Raw genomic sequence first — 24,797 nt, forward strand, 5'->3', positions numbered from 1 at the left:
GTGGGAGCTCTCCTGGGACTGGCTGGAGAGGAATGACGAATCTGCACACCCACCTGCCTGCTCATGAGGGTCTGCCCTTGAAGAGGTTGCCAGGGGCCAGGCAGGGAGGCCCCCTGCTCTTTTTTTTTTTTTTTGAGACGGAGTCTCGTTCTGTCGCCAGGCTAGAGTGCAGTGGCGCGATCTCAGCTCACCGCAAGCTCCACTTCCCGGGTTCATGCCATTCTCCTGCCTCAGCCTCCTGAGTAGCTAGGACTACAGGCGCCCGCCACCACGCCCGGCTAATTTTTTGTATTTTTAGTAGAGACAGCGTTTCACCACGTTAGCCAGGATGGTCTCAATCTCCTGACCTCGTGATCCGCCCGCCTCAGCCTCCCAAAGTGCTGGGATTACAGGTTTGAGCCACTGTGGTCGGCCCTGACCCCTACTCTTAAGCTAGGATTACCCTCATCAGCGCTGCCACACACAACTTTCTTCACTGATGCGGCAATTGAGCACTTGAAATACAGCTGGTATGGCCAGGCACAGTGGCTCACGCCTGTAATCCCAGCACTGTGGGAGGCCAAGGTGGGCAGATCACTTGAGGTCAGCAGTTCGAGACCAGCCTGGCCAACACGGTGAAACCCCATCTCTACTGAAAATACTAAAATTAGTCAGACCTGGTGACGCTCCTGTAGTCCCAGCTACTCGGGAAGCTGAGGCACAAGAATCGCTTGAACCCGGGAGGTGGAGGTTGCAGTGAGCCTAGATTGCGTCCACTGCACTCCATCCAGCCTGGGCGACACAGCAAGACTCTGTCTCAAGGGAAAAAAAATGAAATACAGCTGGTGGGACTGAGCACTGCATTTTCATTGTATTTCATTTCAATTAACATACATTTAAGTTGAAGTAGCCAAATGTGGTCAGCAGTATTGTATTCAGAGTAGCACTGAGCTGAAGACCCAGGCAGGAGGTGGAAGGCAGGGACAGGAAGGTCAGGGTTTAAGGTTTGTGCAGCTATGGCAGAGAAGCGACTTTGGCAAAGCCCAGAGTGAGGCCCCAGGAAGGGAGGAGGTGGTACACTCGGTCTCGGCATCTGGCTCCACTGGAAGAGAGGTATACCCAGTTCCCAGGGTCAAAGTGTTTGTTACACACACATGCATCCATGCCTGTGTGTGAGTACAGGGGTTGGTGTGTCCCGAGGCACCCATAGGTGCACTGGTGTGAGATCCAAGAGTCCCATGCCTATGAGCGATTCAGGAGTTCACCCATGTATGGACATTGTATGGACTCCCAGGCACACGCAGATAACGGGTGTGTGTTCCTTCCTGAGTATCCATGCCTCCTGGGCAGGCCAGCAAGGACCACTAGTCCAGCAGGTCTTGCAAGAAGGCCCACATGTACTGGTGCATCTCCTGGGGGTTGCTCTGTGGGATCCAATGCCCTATGCCTGGCAGGATGTGGGCCTCCAAGCGGCCCGGCACAAAGCGGCTGCCGATGGCTTCCACCAGCCCCAGCTCCAAGTAAGTGTCCTTCTCCCCCCACAGCAGCAATGTGGGTGTGGTCAGCTCCTGGGATTCCAGGGGGAAGTTCCTGTGGCCAGGACAGACAGACAGGCAGAAGGATGGCTGCCTCCCACCCCCCTGCCCCTGCAAATCTCCTGAGCTTATGCTTGGCAACTGGTCTCACCTGAAGAGGTTTCGGTAGTAGTTGAGGGGCCCAGTGAGGCCACCAGGCTGTGAGAAGTTATAAAGGAAGGCCTCGAGCTCGCTGGGAGTCAAGCATGGGATGCCTGTCTTGCGGTGGGTGAGGGTGGTCTTCAGAATCTAGGTACACAACAGGACTCTGGCTTCAGTGCCCAGCCTGCCCAGCCCCCGACCTGCTTCCCTCCTCCCTTCAACCTGCACCCTCTGTACCTGGAAGTCAGACATAGACAGCAGCTTCTCGGGCAGCCAGGGCAGCTGGAACAGGAACATGTAGTGGGAACGGAAGAACTGGCTGATGTGGTGCAGGGAATAGTCTGGGGTGGGAGGGTTGGGGGAGAGATGTAAGGCCTGCTCCTGGGGTGGCCCCACACACCTGCACCCCTACACATACCCAGGTCAGGGAGCCTCAGGAATGCCACTGCTGCCTGCCTGGGTCTGTGAAGGTACTAGATACCCCTCCTGGCCTGGGTACCAGCTATGTTCTCTCCTGCCATGTTTCACTATCCACAGGATGGGGGCATCTCCTGGGAACCCCCATATCCAAAGGTGTGCTTCTCCTGCCCAGGCCAGGGTGTGTTTCCTCTGCTTTATTCAGCTAACATTTATTGAGCAACTACTGCACGCCAGGCCTTGTTCTAGAAACAGCAGTGAATGAGACAGACAAAACTCCCTGTTCATCCTAGGCAACTTAAGGAAACCCCTGTATCTATAAATTTTTTTTTTTTTTTTGAGACAGAGTCTCGCTCTGTCGCCCAGGCTGGAGTGCAGTGGTGTGATCTTGGCTCACTGCGAGCTCCACCTCCCGGGTTCACGCCATTCTCCTGCCTCAGCCTCCCGGTAGCTGGGACTACAGGCACCCGCCACCATGTCCGGCTAATTTTTTTTGTATTTTTAGTAGAGACAGGGTTTCACAGTGTTAGCCAGGATGGTCTCGATCTCCCGACCTCATGATCCACCCGCCTCAGCCTCCCAAAGTGCTGGGATTACAGACGTGAACCACCGCACCCGGCCTCCAAAAAATAATTTTTTAAAAATTAGCAGGGTGTGGTGGTGTGTGCCTATAGTCCCAGCTACTTGAGAAGCAGAAGTGGGAGGATCGCTTGAGCCCAGGAGTCTGAGGCTGCAGTGAGCTGCAATTACAACACTGCACTCCAGCCTGGACCACAGAACAAGACTGTCTCAAAGGAAAAAAAACAAAACACAAAAAAAGACACCCCCAAAAGACAAAAAACTCCCTGCCCTCAGGGAGCTGACAGTCTAGATGGGGAGACAGACAAGTAAACAATAATAGGCTGGGTGCGGTGGCTCACGCCTGTAATCCCAGCACTTTGGGAAGCCAAGGCGGGTGGATCACTTGAGATCAGGAGTTAGACACTAACCTGGGCAACATAGTGAAAACCCGTCTCCACTAAAAATACAAAAATTAGCTGGGCGTGTTGGGGCACATCTGCAGTCCCCGCTACTCTGGAGGCTGAGGAAGGAGAGTCACTTGAACCCAGGAGGTAGAGGTTGCCAGGCATGGTGGCTCACTCCTGTAATCCCAGCACTTTGGGAGGCCGAGGCCGGCGGATCGCTTGAGCCCAGGAGTTCAAGACCAGCCTGGCCAACATGCTGAAACCCCATTTCTACTAAAAATACAAAATAATTAGCCGGTCATGGTGGCACACGTCTGTAGTCTCAGCTACTGAGGAGGCTGAGGCAAGAGAATCACTTGAACCTGAGAGGCGGAGGTTGCCGTGAGCCGACATTGCGCCACTGCACTGCACAGAGTGAGACTCCATCTCAAGAAAAAAAAAAAAAAAGTGGCCAGGCGTGGTGGCTCACGCCTATACTCCCAGCACTTTGAGAGGCCAAGGTGGGCAGATCACAAGGTCAAGAGATCAAGACCATCTTGGCCAACATGGTGAAACCCCGTCTCTACTAAAATACAAAAAATTAGCCCGGCATGGTGGCCTGTAATCCCAGCTACTTGGGAGGCTGAGGCAGGGGAATCGCTTGAACCTGGGAGGTGGAGGTTGCAGTGAACTGAGATCATGCCACTGCACTCCAGCCTGGCGACAGAGCAAGACTCTGTCTCAAAAAAAAAAAAAAAAAAAAGAAAGAAAAAGAAAAAAACGACAAAAGAGAGAGAGAGCACAGTTATGACCACAGTACTGCATATTAACATCAGGTGATATGATAGACATTGTTAACCTCCCCAGCCTCAGTTTCCTCCAGCTGGAACATGGGGATAATACAAACTTCATAAGCCCAGGAGCCTTAAGTAGGTTACTGTGTGCACATTCCTTGTTACTGTAAGTGCTATAAAAAAATGTGGATTACTCCTAAGTGTATTGTGATTTATTTTATTTTATTTTATTTTTGAGACAGAGTCTCACTCTGTCATCCAGGCTGGAGTGCAGTGGTGCGATCTTGGCTTACTGCAACCTCCACTTCTCAGGTTCAAGTGATTCTCTTGCCTCAGCCTCCCGAGTAGCTGAGACTACAAGCGTGCACTACCATGCCTGGCTGATTTTTTTGTATTTTTACTAGAGACGGGGTTTCACCATGTTGGCCAGGCTGGTCTTGAACCCCTGGGCTCAAGCAATCCACCGGCTTTGGCCTCCCAAAGTGCAGGGATTACAGGCAGGAGCCACCACGCCTGGCCATACTTTATTTTATTTATTTATTTTTTGAGATGGAGTTTTGCTCTTGTTGCCTAGGCTGGAGTGTAATGGCATGATCTCGGCTCACTGCAACCTCCACATCCCTCCACCTCCCAGGTTCAAGAGATTCTCCTGCATCAGCCTCCCGAGTAGCTGGGATTACAGGCATGCACCACCAATGCCTGGCTAATTACTTTTTTTTTTTTTTTTTTTTGTAGAGACAGTTGGGGTCTTGCTATGTTGATCAGACTGGTCTTGAACTCCTGGCCTCAAGAGATCCTCCCACCTCAGCCTCCCGGAGGGCTGGGATTACAGGTGTGAGCCACTGGGTCTGGCGTGTCATTAATTTCCGAATGAGAAGTTCCACAAGGGAAGGGACCTGGGTTGATTGCTGCACCCTCAGCCCCTGATGTGTTGACAGGTATACAGAGAATTGAAAACACAGACACATGTCCCTGCCCCCTTGCACATAAGTACATCCCAGTGTCCTGGACTCCCACACACACCTTGGTACACCGACATGGGGGCACCACTGACCACAACCATCCGCTCGACCAGGGATGGGTAGTAGATGGAGAAATGCCAGGCAAGGAGGGCACCCCAGTCATGGGCCACAAGGATGCACTTCGAGTAACCTGTGGGAATTCAAGGAGCTCGCATAAGTGAGGTGCCCGGTAGGACTGAAGCAGGGGTGGGGGAAGTAGGTTCCAGCAAGGAGAAAGCGGGGGTATGCGTGTGTGCAGGATGAGGGAGGCCACGCCTAGGATGGGGGTATGTCTGCACCCAGGCCTAGGATGACATCTTTGATGTCCACCAGCAGCAGGTCGATTGTGTAGCAGTCCACATCCCGAGGTGCATCCGAGGGGCCATAGCCTCGCAAGTCCACAGCCACAACATGGAAGCGGCTCTGGAACTCCCGGAGCTGGTAACGCCAGGAGAACCTGCCAGGCGGGCGAGGGAGGGAGGCTGAGTCAGGGCCCTCAGGTTGCACCTGCACCCTACGCCCATCAGCAACCATTGGCAACCCCTCCTTCCTGCTCTAAACTTCCCCTAAAAGGAGGATGGGGAATCCCAGGCAGAGGCAGAGGCTGAGTCTGAAGCTAGCTACACCCTGAATCCAGGGAACTTCAATCAACCTCAATAACCCTTTGTCCTGTCCCTTCAGGGCCTAGGGATCCTGGGTATGCTCGCTCAGTACCCCTATCCCCATCTATGTTCAGCTTGTCCCGATCTATACAGCCCTCCTCCCTGCCTCTTGGGAGCCCAAGCTCCACCTGCCCCCGAGTCCCGTGGGCCTCAGGCCCCTGGGCCCCAGACGTACCAGTTCTCAGGGAAGCCGTGCAGAAACAGCATGAGGGGTCCATTACCTCGTCCAGCCGAGACATAGTGCAGACGCAGGCCCGAGCTCTAGGGGAGGGCACAGCCTGAAGCCTGGGGAACCCTCTCTCCCGAGGCTTGAACCGTCTCGACCCCACGCGACCCCGCAGCCCCGATAGCGCCCCCGTGCGATCACCTTGAGGTTCAGGAAACCGTGCTCACCCAGCGAGGGGTCGCTCAGGCAGGCGGGGGACGCGCTCCGACGGCGCCCGCAGCAGCCGCGCCGGGGCCGGCACAGCACGTGCGTGAGCGCTATGCAGCCGTAGACCGCCGCGGCCACCAGCGCCACCGAGAACACCAGGCTCCACATGAAGGCGCGCAGCAGCTTCAGCGACAGGCGCGACGGCGCCAGCAGCGCGGTCACCACCAGCTCCGGCATGTCGCCGCGCTCCGGGACCACGGCGGCGCTGCCGGCCGGGGGCACCTGCAGCAGCGGCGAAGCGCTGTGAGGGCTCAGGGGCCCATCGCCTTTGGCCTGGGGCCCCTCCGTGCCGTCGGGATTTGTGGGACGCGCTGAAGGAAGAGGCGGGCGGCTCCGACAGAAAACAGCCAGAGCGCACCACTCACCTGAGTGCCAGGTAAACACCTGGGCGCGACAGGGACAGGAAACAAGCGTAGGGTGCGGAGGCTGGGGAGGAAGGGGTTGGAAAGGGGGGAAATAAATGGGCGGGGCCTAGCAGGTCCTGTGCGGGGCTTAGGGCCGGGGCGGGGCCCAGGCAGACTCAGCAGCGGGTGGGTGAGGGTCTAAAGGCGGCAATTCCGGGCCGGGTGCGGTGGCTCACGCCTGTAATCCCAGCACTTTGGTAGGCCGAGGCGGGCGGATCACCTGAGATCAAGAGCTCGAGACCAGCCTGGGCAACGTGGTGAAACCCGTCTCTACTAAAAATACAAAAATTAGCTGGGCGTGGTGGCGGGCGCCTGTAGTCCCAGCTACTTGGGAGGCTGAGGCAGGAGAATCGCTTGAACCCGGGACGTGGAGGTTGCAGTGAGCTGAGATCGCGCCACTGTACTCCAGCCTGGGTCACAACAGGGAAACTCCGTCTCAAAAAAAAAAAAAAAAAGGCAATTCCGAGCCCAGACAAACCTTAAGGAGGGGATCCTGGATCCTCAGTTAAGTGGGCGACACCTGGAGTGAGGGGCGGGGCATATGCAGAGTAGGTGCGGCCTACAAACCAAAAAGGAGAAAGAGTTGGAATGGTGGGCGTGGCTTATGCGGGTGGGCGGGGAGAGGGTGGATCCTAGAGGAGGTGAGGCCTAACATTGGGCGAAGAAGGCGGGAGCCTGGGCCAATGAGCTGACGGTAGGCCGGGGAGGGGGCGGTGGGGTGGGGTGGGCAATGGGCAATGAGACGGAGGGCGGGGCCGGGACCTAATATGGCGGGTCAGGCGGGTCTGGAAGCCGAAGAAGAGGGACAGGCAATGCCAGGTCTAGGACTAGGAGGGAGGCGCGGGCGGTATTAGCGGCTCGAGGAGGCTTCTGGAGGCCCGGCCGACGGCCGCCGCCTGGTGATACCCACCCAGGGGCGCGCGACCCTCCCTTCGGTCTGGCTCCAAAGACCTAGCAGCACTGACTTCACCCAGCTGTGGTTCCAACGGCGGGTCCAGCGGCCTCGGCCCGGCGCCATCCTCCTGCTGGCCCAACAGGCCCGCCAGCCTGCCCCTGTACGTCTGTGATTGGACGGCGGCGGCCACTGATGTTCAAGCGACAGGTCCTGGCCCGGGAGCCAATCTGCAGGTGTTGAGGCCCAGGCTCCGAGAGCGGGCCGAGGAGGCGTGGATACCCTGATTTCCTAGAGGCAGGCCTGGTTCCCCCGAGGAGGACCCGGCCTATGAATGACTGGAGTTCTGGGGTTCTGGCCGAAAGAGGAAGTGGGACAGGGCCGGGTGTGATGGGGCCTAGAGTCACAGAGCCTTGCGGCCCTGCTGTCCCTGCAAGAAGCCAGCTTCTGGCCAGGCGCGGTGGCTCACGCCTGTAATCCCAGCACTTTGGGAGGCCGAGGCGGGCGGATCACGAGGTCAGGAGATCGAGACCATCCTAACATGGTGAAACCCTGTCTCTACTAAAAATACAAAAAATTAGCCAGGCGTGGTGGCGGGCGTCTGTAGTCCCAGCTACTAGGGAGGCTGAGGCAGGAGAATGGCGTGAACCCAGGAGGCGGAGGTTGCAGTGAGCTGAGATTGCGCCACTGTACTCCAGCCAGGGCGACAGAGCGAGACTCCGTCTCAAAAAAAAAAAAAAAAAAAAAGCAGCCAGCTTCTTCCTCCTATTTTGCAACCTTCTCCCGATATCCTTGAACATTTTAGGGACAGCCATCACTTAACCCATAGAGCAACCCTATTAAGTCTAAGTAGCATAATCACATTCCTGTAGTATAGATCATGAACCTGAAATTCGAGGATGAAGTCATTTGCCTGAAGACATACATCTTGTAAAATAGCCATCCGCAAAGATGTAGGGAAAAAGGCAGCGATCTGTGGCTACACCTCCCCTTCCTCCCGGAAGCAGCCACTGGAACGTTTTTAGCTTTTTCTTTTTCAGATGGAGTTTCGATCATAGCTCACTGCAGCCTCGAACTCCTGGGCTCAAGCACTACAACCTGTAGTTGGGACTACAGGCCTGTGCCACCACACTCAGCTAATTTTTCAAAAACTTTTCAGAGAGACGACTTGCTATATTGTCCAGGCTGGTCTCAAACTCCTGGCCTCAAGCAATCTTCAAGCCTCCACCTCCCAAAGTGGGATTACAGATGCAAGCCACCGTGCCTGACCTCTATTTCTTGACTTAACCAATGTATGACATCAGCCACTGACTTGCTCACATCACTACCCCAGACGTGCCGTTTTTTGTTTCCCTGTTGGTTTCCTTTAAAAACACTCCACTTGTCACCTCTTGCCCCTTTCCACCTCCCACTTTTATCCATATACCTTTGTACTGTCAAGGCTGCTAAACATTATAGTGTCCTGGGACCATAATTAAGTCCATGAAGTTGCCACTTAAAGGTGAATAGTGGTTTATGTTCTGCCTCAGTGAACAATGCATCTCAAGAGCCGAATAGACCACTATGATTACATTGCCCATAGTGTACAAACTTTTGTTCTCCCTGGACTACTTAACCACTACCTTTCTTTTGTTGTGTGATTAGCCTACATCAAAGCTTTGGGGGTTTTTTTTGTTTTTTTTTTTTTGAGATGGGAGTCTCACCATATCACCCAAGCTGGAATGCAGTGGTGTGATCTCGGCTCACCGCAACCTCCGCCTCCAGGGTTCAAGCAATTCTCCTGCCTCAGGCTCCGGAGTAGCTGGGACTATAGGTGTGTGCTACCGCGCCCCGCTAATTTTTTGTATTTTTCAGTAGAGATGGGAGTTTCACCATGTTGGCCAGGCTAGTCTCTTAACTCCTGACCTCAAGCGATCCTCCCACCTCGGCCTCCCAAAAGTGCTGGGATTACAGGCGTGAGCCACCGTGCCTGGCAGCTTTGTTTTCTTTTACACCTTCCATTAAATCAATTATCTCACAATCTGATGTTCCCAGGATCTCTCCCAACCGACTCCGCTAATCTGGACGCCTGGGTGGTGGGTGTCTGGGGAACCTCCCTTCTTCCTCTCCTACACATCACTGACCCCCCGCCCTCATCTCCCCGCTTCTCCCAAGTCTACCCTCAAACAAAAAGCAGCCATCACAGGAGAGTAACTTTATACTCAGTACAAATGTTTATTTTTGCAATGAGAACTGCACAAAAAAAAAAAAAAACCTTTCGTATATAAGTGAAAAGTCTACGAATTCCCTTCTACAAATGTCTAAAGTGTTTAATACAAGTCTCAGATTCACTGACATAATTATTGGCCAAGCGATCCGTGCATACAGTACAGTGGGGGCTTGTACACACCTCTTACTCTGGTATAGGACTAAGATTTCTAGTACTGTGGGAAGGGTTGGGAAATGGCTGGAGAAATTAAATAGATCCCAGTTCTAATTACAACCCAGGTAGAGAGACACCCATCAGGGAGGTGTGGAGAAGGCCATGGCAGAATTAAATCTTCAGCAGGAAGCTGCAGAGAAAACTATCCAGCTCAGCAGTTGGACCCAGGCTGGGGAAGTGTCTGAACAAAACAAGGAACAAAAATGAGTGGGTGGGATGAGATGGAAGAAACCCCAAAGAACCTAAATACGTCACACTTGAAGTGGCACAGTGGTATATGAGGAAGTGCCTGAGTGGGCATGGACATCGAAGAAGTGGGGGGACCTCTGGCTGGATGCCTGAACCACACCCTCACAGGTTTGGCAGATCCAAAGACAATAAAGGACCTTTCAGGTCAAAAAGAGGGGATGTAGGTTAATAAACAGTGCTAGAAATGTTTCAATCAGTTTGTCTCTGCATACATATAAATTATATACTTGTATCTTACATCTTAGGGGCTCTTGTTGGGCGTCACCCGTGCCTTGTGGCTGGGGCATGTACATACACAGGTGGACACACAGGCAGAGCGGCCACCTGTGGGCTTTCTTGGACAGGAATGTGTGTGTATGTGCATGGGGGGTGAGGATCCTATTTTGGGGGATGTAGACTTATATCTAAGAGTATCTGGTTAACCCTGAGCTTAAATGAAAGGAGGAGTTAGGTTGAGGCAGGCAAGGTGGGAGAAGTGGCCCAAGTCCTTTGGTGAGTGGGGGGACAGGATGGAGTAGGGTGGAGGGGAAGAATACTGTCTGGAGTTTGGCCAGGGTTCTGCTAGAGCACACCCTCCACCTCGGCCAGGGTCCACAAGGATGGGTACCGGGCTCTGCGTCACAGCTTCAGCTTGGGGTGGTTGCTATGAGTCTGCGTGGCTCCCGCCCAGGGCAGACAGGGACAGGTCACAGGAGAGGGGCTAGGTAATCCCTGGCAGTAGTTCCTGTACAGAGGTGGTCTGGGGTCCAGGGGGTCCCCTGGGCCTAGCCTAGGCAACAGTTGGTTCACAAAGAAATGTCAGGGAGACGCCAGCATTAAAAAAAGAGAGATGTGTTTATTCCATGATCAGTACAGACCAAATGCATATTCACCGTATGAAAGTCAAACCAGTCAGTGACTCCAGAGTTTGGCCAACACTGAGGCACCAGCGTCGTGGTGTAGAGTGGGTTCTCATGGCACGCGTAACCTCACCAGGGGCTCCAATTATAAAAATTAAAAAAAAAAAAAAAAAAAAAAGCATGGGCAGGAGCGGCCAGCTGGTTGGGGCTGGGCGCCAGGTAGGGGAGTCTCTGCCTTAGTCTGTGGCGCCCCCAGGGCCCGGTGCCCACCTCATCCCTTGGCCCTTCCTTTCTCAGTAAAAAACCAAAACCAAAACCAAAACCAAAAAAACGAACTCAACAGATCTGACATTAAAAAACAAAAAAGCCAACAAATGGCGGGGGGGGGGGGGGGGGGTTGGAGGGGAAAGAAAAGAAATTGTAGCTTTCATGGTTTTATAATTAAAAATAGACTAATAAAGTTTGAAACTGAGTAAAATATAGGCAGGATTTTTTTTGTGTGTTTTGTCTTTTTTGTGGATTTTTTTGAGCTTTTTTCTTTTTTCACACCAGTTTGGTGGAGTCACCAACAAACTTCAAACAAAGATATGCCAACTATGTTCACTATACAGTACAGCCACGGTCACACACTACCCACAGCGCGGTGGCAGCCGCTGCTCAATGAGGAGACGATCACACCATTTCGGAGATAAGCAGTGCCATTGTGTCTGGAGGAGAAGAGAGAATTAAAAATAAAATAGAATTCAACAAAAAATATATATAGAAAAAAAAGAAAAAAAAACAAAACAGAAACACAGGTGGGAAGGAACTGACTTTGGTTGGTGGCCTCACTCCCCGGCCGAGGGCTACCCACGCAGGACAGTCGCCTCGCTCCGGATGCCATGGACACACACACCTCCACGGCACTATTCCCTTTTGCACAAGCAAACACTTACAGAGAGCGGCTCTCAATTAAAGGCTTGTGGGGGAGGGTCGGGGGGTCTGTTCAAGGCAAAGTCAGTGCCAGCGAGGGGGTGGGCCGGCCTCGCCCGCCTCCAGCCCACGCGGGCCTGCCCTGGCCTCCTGGGAGCGGGCGGCGATGGCTGGGGTGTGGGGAAAGACTCCTGGCGGGCAGGACATCACGAACGTCACGTTCTTGGGGACAGAAAACCAGTCACGGTGGCGGCAGCAACGATGTCCTGTGTATACTGTGTAGACATTTGGCGGAGAGAAGGGCCTCTGCCCCGCATGTGGGGATGCAGGGCTTGGGTCCAGCCGGCACTTGCTCGTAACAAGGCGTGCGCTGAGCGGACGTCCTGTGAGGGGTGGTGGGTGGCGGGACGTCTGTCCGACTGGCCGTAAGGCAGACAGGCTCTGCAATCCTCAGCTGCCCGTCAGGCCTGCCCCGGGCATAGCATGCAGGAGGGCCAGGCCCTGAGGCATCCCCTGGCCGCTGATCCCACCTCCACCGCCGCCCCTAACACTATGGAAAGTCAATGTTTTGCCAGAAAATCAAAGTCAGAAGCCACCTAGGTGCGCTCAGAAAAGATTTTCTTCAAATATTGACAATAGATCACTCTGGAAATTCATGTCAATGGTAGCTGCCATCTGGAGGAGAAAGGAAGGAGTCAGTCAGGAGGATGACCTAGCCACCCTGCAGCTCCAAGCCCTCATACCCGCTACCAGCAGTCAGCCCCGTAGCCCTCCCCATGGCTGACCCCTCATAGCACCCACCCCGTCCACACAGCACTCAGGGCCCTACAGCTGAGTCCAGAGGACCACATGCCGACCAGCAGGGACGGGGCTCCCCCGCTGCCCCTCGCTGTCCAGGCTCCAGTCCCCCTTTCCCAGCTCCCCCAGGAGCTAATCCTTAGACCAGGGTCCCCACCAGGCCTCCAGACTCACGGCTTCCCGGCGTCTTCGCTCCTGCTCCCGCTTCCGGGCCAACTCCCTCTGCTGGTCCAGCATGGACTGGGGCTGGGAGCTCTGGGCCTGTGGGGTGGCGGCGGCAGCCACCGCAGCTGCTTGCTGTTGCTGCTGCTGCTGTTGCTCCTGGCGCTGCTGCTGCTGCTGCTCCTGGCGCCGACGTGCCTCTTCATGGGCCCGCCGGGCCTGCTCCAGCGCATCCTCGTCCTCTCGGCTCCTGGGCAGAGGGTCCCAGTCAGCCTGGGGACTGGTGTGGCCCCAAGAGTCCCCATGCCCCACCCAGACCCCCGCCCACCTCATGCGCTCCTGCCGCAGCCGCTCCTTCTCCTTCTCAGCGTGCTCGGCCTGAGCCTTCAGGGCCTTCTCACGCTCCTCTTTCTCCCGAGCGGCGCGGCGGAACTGCTCGAAGCTGTCACTTGATGACTTGGCTGTGGAGGAGGGGGTGGTCGGATGCTTCTGCACTAGGCTGGCCCAGGAGCCCATGTTCTTGATTTTCAGGTCCTGCAGAACAGAGAGGTTGGGGTGGGTGAGGGGTCTGCTGTGCCTAAAGGGCATAGCTGGGGGTGTGCCCAGCATGGCACCTTCCAGGGCCAAGGGGCAAGCGACACCCATGGACCTCCATCCCAACCTTTTTGGGCGCAACTGGAGTCTTCGGCTCCTGTTTCTGTTTGTCCTTGTCAGGGGCCCCTGGTGGCGGTGCGTTCTGCTCTGGGGGCCGGATCACAGGCCTCCCGACATCCACAGGCTTCATTTCCGGCCCTGGAACATAAACAGCCGGTGGGCCCTGGCCCGCCTCACCCCGGTGGGGCATGGTCCACCAGCCCCACAGCAAGCTTATGTCCAACACGGGCCTGAGCCCTGGCTGTGGGCAGGGAGAGCACTCACGCTGGGGCAGGTGGACGGGGGCCTTGATGCTCTCCGGGTGCTTGGGGGGCTCCGGCCGCAGCGAGGGACTGAAGGGCTCGCTGCGGATGATGGGTGAGTGGATCTTCTCCTCCTTCACCACCACGAGGGGCTGGGGCTGGACCACAGAGGCAGCACGCAGCTCCTGGGATGGCACAGGCACAGCGGCCGGTGAGGTGGGCAGGCACCCCCGGCCCTGGCCCACGGGACTATGGCCCAGCCCTGCCAGTTACCTGTTTCTTAGGCTGGACGTTTTGCTGGGGTGGAGACTGGTGGGTCAGGCTCTGGAACTGTGACATCTGGGGGGAATGTATCATAAGCGGGGAGGGGGCTTCGCGGAGGTGACCTAGGAGAGGGGACAAGGAATGTGTCAAGGGGCTGGCTTAGAACTGCTGGCCCTGAGAGAATTGTCGGGAAGGAAAACGTGGGCTGTATGGAGAAACTGCATGTGCCGCCCAGGCCCTGGGACAAGGGTCCATTAGCCCAGCTCAAAAAGGGTAAAGACCCACACAAGTGACTGGGCCTGGTGAGGACATGACCCCTCCCCCAAAGGGCTGAGTGCCCTGTGTCTCCCTGCATGTGGGGCATAACTCAGTGTGCAGCAGAGCTTTCTAGGGCCCTGTGGCACCAGTCCTGGTGTTTGACCCTCCTGTGTGCATCAGAATCATCTGGGATGCTGTGGAAAACACAGATCCTGACACATGTGGGCTTGGCAGGGCCTGGGCCCTAATACTTTTTAAACCCACAAAGCTCAGCCTGGGTTCCTGCCAACTAGCCTGTCCCACCTGGATGATTGCAGGGGGTGCAAGACCCAGTCCTGGGGGTGGGGATGCTCAGGACCCTCCCCACAGTCCTAGTCCCCACTCAGTCTGCATGCCCCCACAGAAGAGAGAAGCCTGGAATTGGCCTCCACCTGGGCCAAGTGGGGAGCAGGCGGAAAAGGGCCTGGAGCTGTCTCTTTTAGGAAACAGGCCAGCCTGACACCTGCATCCAACCCAAGGCTGGGAAGGATCCAGCAGCCACAGGGACTACTGGGCCCTCAATCACAGTGAGCCAGCACCTCGGGACTGTGCAGCTGGAGGAGCTGAGTCCTACCCATCCAACATGTGGCCTCTCTCTGCTGGAATCCCTGCAGGCAAGGGGCCTCACCGCCCTTTGGCTAGCTGCAGCTCGGGACAAGCCACACTGTCCACAGAGGAGGCTGCCCCTCTGCAACGCTTTTGCTCCCAGCCTAGCCTCACGCCCATCTCCTTCCACTGTCTGCCAGCACAGGCACCCTTGGGTTCTCCAGGAGCCCTGCTGGCTGGAGGCATCCATTTTCATAGGCCTGGAGCAAACCACAATGCCCCGGGTGTGGTAGATCCTCTCTAGAGCCAGGACCCACTCCCAACGCCAGAAGACACTGCAGCTGCTTGGAGCCCACATGGTGGCCAGGCCCATCCTGTCCCCGCAGCCCACTGCTGTGTGTGGCTGGTTTTCCCGGCGTTGACGTCTCCTCCAATTCTAGCACATCGGGACCACTTTGGGCACTGCCAACTCCATTCAGTGCTGGAGGGCCCCAGGTCTGGCCTGCCAGGGATCCACAGGCACATGACTGCAACAGCCTCCCACCCAACTAAGGCAGTGCTTTCAGCACCTGCTGAGGCTGACCTGGGCAACGGTAGGCTCCAGGGGCTGTGGTTTATAGAAACCACCTGCCTGCTGGTGGGTTCAGAGGATGGCTCACGGATGACTCCTGAAAGCTGGCTGGGGGCCCAGGGATGCCTGTTAAGTCTCTTTGGGAGTCTAACAACTTGGCTTTTGGCCTACAAAGCCCCTAGCAGGATCCCAATCCACACTGCTCTTGATGCCCCATCCTAGCCTGCTGGGGCTTGGGTCACGGCCAGGGACCTGAAGTAGAGCTGGCTGGAGAAGACCTGCCTCAGCCCCGATAGGTGCCTGGTGCACCCGAGTGCTGGCTCTTCTAAATGCCTTGCATCCCCTGTCTATCACCCCCAGCAGGAGTCCAGCCCTGCTTCGCATGAGAACAGGCACAGCCGCACAGCTGCCAGGCCCAACACCAGTATTTCCCAGGGAGGACAGGCAGCTTGTTCTTGGCTCAGGGCACGCAGAGATCCACTTGGCACCTGACTTTTTTTTTTTTTGAGATAGAGTTTCAATCTGTTGCCCAGACTGGAGTGCAGTGGCACGATCTCAGCTCACTGCAACCTCCGCTTCCCAGACTCAAGCGATTCTCCCGCCTCAGCCTCCCGAGTGGCTGGGATTACAGGTGCCTGCCACCATGCCCGGATAATTTTTGTATTTTTAGTACAGATAGGGTTTCACCATCTTGGTCAGGCTGGTCTTGAAACTCCTGACATCAGCTGATCCACCTGCCTTGGCCTCCCAAAGTGCTGGGATTACAGGTGTGAGCCACCGCGCCCGGCCTGCATCCAGCAGCTTTTGCTGGGTTAGGAGTAATCACAGCCCTGCCTTGTTGCTCGATTTGCAGGCAGCACCCGATACACACCCAAGACAGGCAGCACCATCTACACTGCTGAGGCCAGGACCCTCCACCCTAACCCTGCAGCACCACATCAGGAGGCACTGACCAGAACATCCCCTGCCGGAGCCAGCCAGGACATTCTGGTTACTGACACTTAAGTGCCCAGGAAAAGTGAAAGGGTGTGGCCTGACCAATGCTGTCAATGGGAAAAGGGTGGCGTGGACTGGGCTGGAGGCTGGTAACAGGCGATGAGGACAGGTCCTGGGCGGGCTCTGAGCTGCCTTTTGAGCTTCCAGCTCAGTGCTCCCCACCATGGTTCTGGCTCTCCCTGAACTTCATTCTTCACTCTGCTAAGTTAGCTGCTACCTGTCTGCGATCACTGCCTCTTGGAAGCATATCCTGACCCCCTGAGGTGCATCAGGTACCTCCCCTGGGCTCCTAGCTTCCCCACCTAGCAAGAAGTCACCTAGCATTGTCGTGCTCCTGACTCAAGAGAGGGATCAGAGCAGCCTTATTCTGAGTGATCTCAACTCACAAGCAAGAGAGACACCTGATAAACACACACTGTAGAAAGCACCAACGACCCTTCCAGGTCCCCCTCCAAGCTGAGGCTCAGCTCTGAACCCACTGCAGCCTGAAGCATGAGTTAACCCTTCCGGCTTCCTGAGGACAAAACTATAGGCCCAGCACCAGCCTCCCCAGAGTCTACGGGTGAGGACCACTTACCGGTTGAGTAGGGGTCCGACTTGTGGTGCCGGGGTGAATGGTGGTGCTGGATGACTTGCTGAGGCTTGGCAGGCTGCGGCGGGGGTGGCTGCTGGCCTGGGGGCGGATGGGGGGGCTGCTGGCCCTGGGGTGGCGGGGGCTGTTGGATGTGGGTGGAAAACTGCATGGGCTGCAAGTGCACGGGCCGTGGAGGGGGCTGATGCTGCTGCTGGGGTGGAGGCTGGGGCTGGGGTGGTGGGGGTGGTGGCGGCTGCTGCTGCAGCTGCTGCTGCACAGAGGGGTGGGGTGGGGGCGGCAGGGGGGGTGGGGGCTGGGACTGCACCTTCACGGAAGGGAGTAGCGGCGTAGGGGGCTGCACCTTCTGCAGCTGCTGCAGGTACAGCTGCATCTGCATGGAGGTGAGGGGTGGGGCAGGTGGCTCTTCATCCTCCAGCAGCACTTGGGGGGGTTGGGCCATGGGGGGCTGTGGGAGCAGGGGTGTTTGGGTCAAGGCTGGTGACACGGCTGGGGGCCGGGCGGGCTTGGGAGGCAGGGCAGCGGCTCGGTTGCTGGGCCGTGATGGCTGCTGGGGTAGTGCGTTGTGCAAAGCTGGAAGGACACAACACCGAGGCGGTGAGGCCTGAGCACCTGTGGCCCCAGCCTGGCCTTTCTGCTCCATCCTGACCTCATCTGGACTCCAGTGGTCTCCTACTGGCCTCCCTCAAACTGGCACTCCCTCCCCACCTACTGTGGCCTCCCACAAACTCCAGAGCAGTAAACAGCTTCCAGAGAGAGCTTTAGGGCGGTGTCGTCCTGCCCTATGCTCTGTGTCCCCAGCTCCTGCTCCCCATGCTCACAATGGCCCTTCAGGCCTCAGTGCAGAACTTGGTCCCTCACTTGCCCGGCTGTTGCCCAGCCATTCCCTAGGCCCCCAGGAAGGTGGCCCTGTCCCCATATCCCCCAGGTGAGTGCTGTCCAGGTTCCATGGGAGGAATCCCATCTCATGAGTGCATCCCCCAACCCCTGATGAGAAAAGCTGCAGAGGGGTCCCAGCTTTTCCCATCTAACATGACGCCTGGCCCAGCAGCAGAAATAAGTCAAAATCATCTAGATTGTTACTCAAATGATGTCAGGTGTTTAAAAAACAAAAATAAAAACAAAAATCTTCTGAATCAACGTGTTAATAACTCCATGCATGACCTGTCTTGAGGCATCTCCTTTAATTTCCAAGATGGCCCCGAGAAGCCACAGATCTTCCCTCTAGAGACCAGAGCAGCTGAGGCTAAGAGGCTGCCCAGCCAGAGTGCTCGGACACCACATGGGTAAACCGAGGCAGGAAGGGGTCTCAACCCACACTGGGGCAGGCCACGGCTCACCTGGAGGAGAGACCACTGCGTGCTGGTTGAGATGGGGTGGAGTGCTGTGCTCAGGCGGCTGGGGCAGGTGAGGGGGCAGCTCAGGCTGCGGCAGGTGCAGGATGGGCTGGGTGAAGTGGCCGATGGGGTCAAAGACGCTGCCTGGGAGCTGGGGCTCCAAGACGGGCACCTGGGTGGCAATGAAGGGTGGGGGCGAGGACTTCATCGCCGGGGCTGCCTGCTGCGGCATGGAGGGTGGGGGAGGCGGGGGTGGCGGCTGCTGTTGCTGCTGCGGAGGTGGAGGCGGTGGGGGCTGCTGGGGAGGCGGGGGCGGCTGCTGGGGCACAGGAGCCGGGGCCTGCTGCATCTGCTGATGGTGGTGATGATGGTGCTGCAGACAGAGAGACAGACAGACAGACAGGCTGATGTCAGGCAGGCAGAACTGGCCCGGGCCAGACCCAACGTCCCACCTAATGAAGGATGCCCCTGAGCCCATGTACCTTCTTCTGCTCCCTCCCGGGGTGCCCCTTCTTTTTTGACTTCGGAGCCATCTCTGCAGAGGAAAAGAGAAGGTAGTGAGGCTCTGGGGGAGAAGGTGAGTGAGCTGGCCTTGGATGGAGAAAGACGAGAAAACAGGGCACTTTCAGGAGAAGGACCAGTGACCCTGAGAAAGGGCAGCCGAGTTCAATGAGGGATGAGTTGGTCATCACGGGAGAGGGAGAGACATGCGAGGCGTCACCTACCCACTTGCCTGCTGCTTTTCCTAGTAGGGACTGCGCCTGAAAAAGCCTCCCCTGCCAAGCTTCAGATCACCACGGTTGCACCGGAAGCTGAGAGCTTGCCCAACGCCTCCCACTACTCAAGGGTCAGTCACTCACTATAGTGACTGAGTGCATGGCCTGGACAGCAACCTCCTCAATTTTCCAACAACCTGTGATGGTTGCAATGGTCACATTCATCTTACAGCTGAGAAAAGTGGGGCTTCAGAAGGGAGGGGACTTGTCCAGGGTCACATGGCTAAAAAGCAGCTTCTCGGGGGCCTCCAACTGCATGGCCCTCTAAGGCCCACTCCTTTCCATCCTCCAAAGGGAAGCAGAGAGGCTCAGCTGGGGCTGAGAGCCACAGGACGGTGAGGAACATATCGGCAAGGGAAAACACAGAGAGCCCACTCCAGGAGAAAAAAAAGGAGCAGGCTGGCCTCCTGGGAATGACCAGCTACTAAAGAGGTAGACGGACCTCAGAAGTCCCTGCTTTGGGACACAGTCACCATGCTGCAGACAGAAGGCAGCATGCGCCCCCACTCCTGTGGGCCGACGGCTTGGCACCACAGTAGGGTGGATGGGTCCAGGGTGTGTCTGCCCCTGCGAGGTGTACTTGAGAGCCAGCGTGCCCACCTCTGTCCTCACCCCAGAGATTTACACTAAGGGACTTTTGCCAGTTGGATGTCCCCTCACCAAACATGGACGGTGTACAAGCCCCACAGGGGGACATGAGCCCTGGCCAGTGCTCATGGGCTGGCAGGTCACAGTTGCCTGCCACCAGATGGGAGGCCGGGCCCATGGTATGGCGCCTTTTGGATTCCTGTCACTGAGAAGCACCTCATGGCACTGCCTGGCTTCGCCTGAGCTCCTTGTCAGGGTGCTGCCTCTTGCTGCTGGTGTTGGAGGACACATGCTTTGCCCAAATCCAGGCTCCTTCCACTTGGATCTGCTTCGTGGAGGGCCACGCTAAGCTTCTGTGAGGCACGTGGCCCTCAGTGCTGCATGCCACCAAAAGGGATGGGGAAGGACCTTGTGCCCTGTAAGAGCTCACCACTCCACGCCAGACAAGACACAGACACAGACCTCAGCAGCTACAGACACACGTCCTCGTACAAATGACCAGGGGCTGCAACTGGGGACACGGGGGAACCTGGGGCCCCGCCTAAAACCTGCATACAGGGCTCAGGACGCTCTGGGTCAGAGTATGACATCTGGTGAGAGAGATACTGTTGTGGGTGAGACATGCCAGAAGGGAAAGCTTGAGTAGATTTGCAGTGTCAGGGCAACAGGGAGTCTGACTGCTGTGGTGGTGGGGGGAGGAGCGCTGGCTGCAGAGGTTGGCAGCCACAGGACCAGGGGGACCCTGCACACTTAGGGAACTGGGAAGAAAAGGCCAGGGCTTCTCTCCCGGCACAAGGAGGTGATGGAGCCGCGCTGTCTGGGGGCATGCTGGGCACACCTTGGAGGGGACCCGGGGCAGAAGGCGGAAGGTAGGGGGAAGCAGCAGGGCCACCGTGTGAAGTCCGACTAGGAGAAGCCTCAGGGATGTGTCCAGATATAGAGTTGAGGGAGAAAGTGTGTGTGCAAGGGAAGGATATGCTGGGGCTCGCCTGTTGTCTCGTGGCCTTGGAAGAAACCTTGTTTTTTCGGTTGTAAAAGAGGGATGGTCACTCTAACCCCTCACAGCCTACAGGCTGTGAGCAGAGGCCCATAGGAGAAAATGTAGGGACAAAGCGCAGCAGGGCCTGTGGGAGGGTCCAGGGGGCATGTCTCAGCTGCCTTGGAAAGGCCACAGGGAATATCCTGAGGACTTGTCTCCAGGGCCCCTTGCAAGTGCTGGGGCCCCTAGGCAAGGCAGGCCTAAAAAGTGGGGGAGAGAAGGCGGCATGTGCACGGCAGACCCCCAGGACCAGATGCCTAAAGGGGCTGGTGGTAGAGGTAGCCCCATCTGGCCCATTTGGTCTGAGCCTTGTGTCAGAGTTACCAGTAAAAGACAAGACAGGAAGTGCACAGCTTCACAACACACCAGCCCCAAGACACCCCCACACAAAACTCTCTAGAAAGGGTTACATGAAGATGGCCTCAAGTACGGTGTGATCTTTATTCCATGACAATCTTCAACTCAACACAAATTTCATCTTTACATAGGATGGTAATTGTACAAAGAAATAAAATGTTTTTTAAAAATCCGATTAAAACACTGATTCCACCCACCCCCCAGCCCCACTCCAGTGAAGGAGGTAATGGAGGGTAAGGTCAGGGCAGAGGAGAGGAGTCCCCGTCTGCACTGAGCGGCCGCCTCCCACCCCTCCTCAGGACCCACAGCCAGCTGGTGCGTCGAGGCCCGGCTGGCACTTCCTGCACAGGAGGCTGCCAACAAGAAGTGAGTGGGCACTGTCCTCTCTGGCTGTTCCTGGGGCACCAAGCACAGGTGACAGCTTAAGTCTAATGAGCTTTCAAGTTCAACAAGCCCTGAGCGTTCTCTGCCAGATGGAAGCCCCACGGGCAAGAAGGACAGGGTCCCTGGACAGTGAGGTTGAAAGGACCCTGGAGGAGAGCTGGCTTGTGGCTATGGCCCATGTGCACACGTGTGTGCGCGTGCGTGTGTGTCGGGGGCAGCATGCAGGCCCGACACTGGGAATCAGGCTGCCATTTGGTCCAAGAAAGCAGAATCTTCCCAGAAAGACAATGCCAGCAGCTCCCCAATTGTCCTGTGGGAATCTGGGCATGAAGGCTCTCCCGCCTGCTCCTGTCTCAGGCAGGCGGGACTGCAACAGGAACACATCAGGCGCAGGCCAAAGGGCAGCTCAGAATAGTTTGTTTGGCAAACGGAGCTTAACTGGAAGCTGGATGCCCAGAAAGGATCAAGAGCAGCCCAGGAACTCCTGAGCATCAATGCAGGGCCCTGGGAGGCCCTGGTGAGGCCAGGGCTAGCCCCTGCTTCCACAGCAAATCTGGGGCAGTTGCAGCTGCTCAAGCCCAAGGAGCTGAGGAGAGCTGCCAGGGTTCCCACGCGGGTGGGGAGCCTGCACCCAAGGGCTTGCCCATGGTGATAGCCCACTTCCAGTTCCAGAAGAAGGCAGGCCTCTAGGAAGCACCCACAATCTACACTTTAAAAAAGGAGAAAAAATGAAAAGCCCCTGAAACGCAGATGCAGTTCCTCAGGCGACTTTTCATGTCAGGCAGTTTTCTGCTGAGATGCTGGATTTGTGACCAAAAAAGGGCTGGTATTTATTTTTAGAGCAAAAAAGCCTATTTGTGCCTCTGGGAGGGCTTGGATGATGTGGCCACCCTCGCCTGCCCCAACCCCAGGGGCTGTCGTCATTCTAAGGGACTGAAGACGGGGAAAATGTTCACACTGTTAACACCAATCAGAGGTGTCCACGGGGCAGTCCCTGAGGGTCTGTGACACCCTCTCTGGTCCACCAGCCCAGACTCACCCCACTAGAGGAGGCGGGTGGGGTGAGGTGGGGTTGGGGGGATGATGGGCCCAAGGCCCTTCACCAGTGCCTGCCTGGCAGGTCCTGCATACTGCAGCCTGGTTCCAGGAGGTACTTTCCCTATGTGACTTGAGAAGACGGAGGCCAAAGAAACTGGGGAAATGCCCACCAGGCAACTTAAGCTTTTGGAAATGCACGGGAACAATGGAGACGAAGGAGGAAAGACTCCAAAAGGCTCAGAGTCAGCGGTGGCTCGAGCCTTACAGGGCATCAGTGAGAAGCATGCTGTGGGAAGAGCCTCACTGAGCCTTCCAGGGTCTAGAGGCCTTGCCTCTAAAGCTCCCACTCCTTATCTAGGACAGCTCTAGAGGTCAGAGTGTTCTTCCGCACACTGAATGAGAGCTCTCCTGGACTGATGTCACTGCAAGGTTCAGGAGGGAAGTAGTTAGGGTCCGAAGTCCCAGAAAAAGAGGGATGGGACAAAGAGAGAAAACATACTTGGGGTCTGGCTTTGCACACAGAGCAGCACCACATGAATGCATGTGTTGGGGATTGTCATCACCCTCCAGGAGATGCCACCCACCCAGAGGACCCCAGAGAACCAGGAAGGCTGGGCAGGACAGCCAGGCAGTCTTTACACAGAGAGGCCTGGGCGGCTGGCCAGGCAGGCAGCCTTCCCGAAGGCGGGACTAGGCGTGTGCTGCTGGACATGACTAATCCACCCCGGGGGACAGGCCCAGGGCTCTGAGGAATTCCATAACTTGATGGAGTCCTGTCCCTTTCACGGAAGAAAATGGACTTAAGCTATAGCTTGCTGGGAAGGAATCTGGAACTGAAGACCGTTTTATTAAGAGTCCGTGTCCAATGATTAGGCAGGACCTACATAGAGGGAGAGAGAAACCAGTGTGAGAGAAATGGTGTGGAATGTACCATTTAAGTCACAAGAACAGAAGAACCGCAGACTGAGCCAACCTCCTGCGCCCTGGTGGCTGATGGGCACAAGAACGGCACTGGAGACTGGAGCCCTGCCCCGTGCCTGGCTAACCCTGGGTAGGGACAGACCCACCGCCCGCTTAGAAAGGTCACAGAGGCAGAATGCATGGATGCCTCGGAAACCGCCCCCAGCCTGCTCAGCTTCTAGAGAGTGGCCCTGGTTCCCACTAGCAAGCTCCACGTGTGCCCTGCCTGAGCGCACGCCGGCATTTCCTTTACTGCCCTAAAGTGGCTTCTTTTGAATTTGAGTGGTGCCCCTGCCCTGTCCCACCAGCCAGGTGTGGCAAGCCCACCAGGCCCCTGCTGACTCTGCGCTCATCTCACCCAGGGGCTGTGCAGTGTCTAGTGTCAGGAAGGCGATGCCAGCCCTTCCTCCTGGGTCTACAAGAAAGGAGGTACCAGAATGCAGGACCCCCAGTGGAGGGGAAAGAGCAAACAGCCTCATCTCTGCATTCCTCCAGATCCCCCAAACAAAAAGCTCAAACTCTAAAAAGCAGAACCTATTATATACACTGTTGAGGAGGAGGAAAAAAAGAAAAAGAAACAGGCTAAGGAATAAAGTCTTGTCCTTTCTTTCCTTTTTTGGGGTATCCAACATGGCTCCCTGGACCAGGGAGGGGCACTGGGCTTGTTCCCACCCACGTAGCAGAGCGGATGCCTCTGCTGGAGTCACGGATGCAACCGACGAGCTACTCCCTGGCCCCTGAGTGCGGGCATGGGAAAAACCCGCCCACTGGCGGCCTCTCACTCTGGGCCACATTCCACAAGGCTCGCCCTCACCCGCCCATGAAGCCCCAGAATCCCTCCAGCTGCAAATGCTGGCTGTTTGTGGGGGGAGTCACCTGGCTGTGCAGACAGAAAGGCTACCGCCCTATCTTCAAGTCTCTTCCTACTCCCCTACCTCCAGGGTCCTCACCATTCCCCTAGGTAAGCGCCACACTCTGGAGCAGGCAAGCAGCAGGCCTGGAGATGGACTAAGTCCCTCAAAGACCCTGGGGGTCAGGAAGCTGAGGCTGGTTGTGTGGTAAGAACGCCCCATGGCCTCTGTCTGCACTTCCCAGCTCAAATCTTTCCAAAACATCAAGCATTCCTTTTTCCCCTGGAGCTATTAAGAAACACCCACATGCTCCAATCCTGGGAAAAGGAAGCCAGGAGACTAAAATAGCTGGACTGCGCTCCCGTTCCAACTAGACGACCAGACCAAAGCCCAGGAGGATCTCTCACACCTCCCTGAGACCCTGTCCCAGCCCAGGTAGCTGAGGTTAAATGGGTATTCCTAAGAGGGACATAAGCTGTGGGGACACTTCTGCTCACAAAGACCTGTGCATGACACTTGGGAAGAACCAGATGTCAGCTATGTGACAAGTGAAAGCTAGAAGATTCCTAGGACATGCCCTGCCCCATGTGCTGGGCAGACCTAACCCCAGTGCTAATGACAGCAAAGCCACAGTACTGTCCACAGCCCACCTGGGAGAGTGTCTTCCTCCAGCCTGCTCCACCCAGGTCTGCAGATGCCCTAGGGGTGGTGGGAGAGTGGC

The 24,797-nt window shown here is 56.4% G+C and overlaps 2 protein-coding genes across 7 annotated transcripts in view; both read right to left on the reverse strand.

The window, feature by feature from the left end:
- Positions 1-825: 825 nt before the first annotated feature.
- On the reverse strand, positions 826-8,209 carry EPHX3 (epoxide hydrolase 3). Of its 4 annotated transcripts, none has more exons than XM_055103191.2 (9): positions 7,276-8,209; positions 6,789-6,869; positions 5,841-6,128; positions 5,649-5,734; positions 5,111-5,268; positions 4,834-4,962; positions 1,893-1,996; positions 1,666-1,802; positions 826-1,569 (listed from the first exon to the last, which is right to left on the reverse strand). In XM_055103191.2, the coding sequence occupies exons 3-9, from the start codon at positions 6,081-6,083 to the stop codon at positions 1,344-1,346; spliced, it is 1,083 nt and encodes a 360-aa protein (XP_054959166.1). In that variant the 5' UTR covers positions 6,084-6,128; positions 6,789-6,869; positions 7,276-8,209; the 3' UTR covers positions 826-1,343. The 4 variants fall into 4 exon arrangements, with proteins under 4 accessions (XP_054959166.1, XP_034801527.1, XP_034801531.1 ...); XM_034945636.3 differs by having other exon boundaries at positions 5,841-6,332; XM_034945640.3 differs by having other exon boundaries at positions 7,221-8,209.
- A 2,479-nt stretch (positions 8,210-10,688) lies between these two features.
- Positions 10,689-24,797, reverse strand: part of BRD4 (bromodomain containing 4) — a 97,736-nt gene continuing 83,627 nt past the window's right edge. Inside the window, exons 12-20 of one of the 3 annotated variants that reach the window (XM_008966111.5) lie at positions 18,566-18,618; positions 18,087-18,456; positions 16,732-17,319; positions 13,754-13,866; positions 13,503-13,665; positions 13,246-13,376; positions 12,913-13,118; positions 12,597-12,834; positions 10,689-12,299 (exon numbers count right to left, since the gene is read on the reverse strand). In XM_008966111.5, the coding sequence (XP_008964359.4) occupies positions 12,231-12,299; positions 12,597-12,834; positions 12,913-13,118; positions 13,246-13,376; positions 13,503-13,665; positions 13,754-13,866; positions 16,732-17,319; positions 18,087-18,456; positions 18,566-18,618 (1,931 nt within the window). In that variant the 3' untranslated portion in view covers positions 10,689-12,230. Of the gene's footprint in view, positions 12,300-12,596; positions 12,835-12,912; positions 13,119-13,245; positions 13,377-13,502; positions 13,666-13,753; positions 13,867-15,299; positions 17,320-18,086; positions 18,457-18,565; positions 18,619-20,908; positions 23,146-24,797 lie in introns of those variants that run through there. The other 2 variants (XM_063599977.1, XM_055103236.3) reach the window with 2 other exon arrangements.

This window comes from Pan paniscus, chromosome 20 (genome assembly GCF_029289425.2).
Source record: "Pan paniscus chromosome 20, NHGRI_mPanPan1-v2.0_pri, whole genome shotgun sequence".
NCBI lineage: Eukaryota > Metazoa > Chordata > Mammalia > Primates > Hominidae > Pan > Pan paniscus.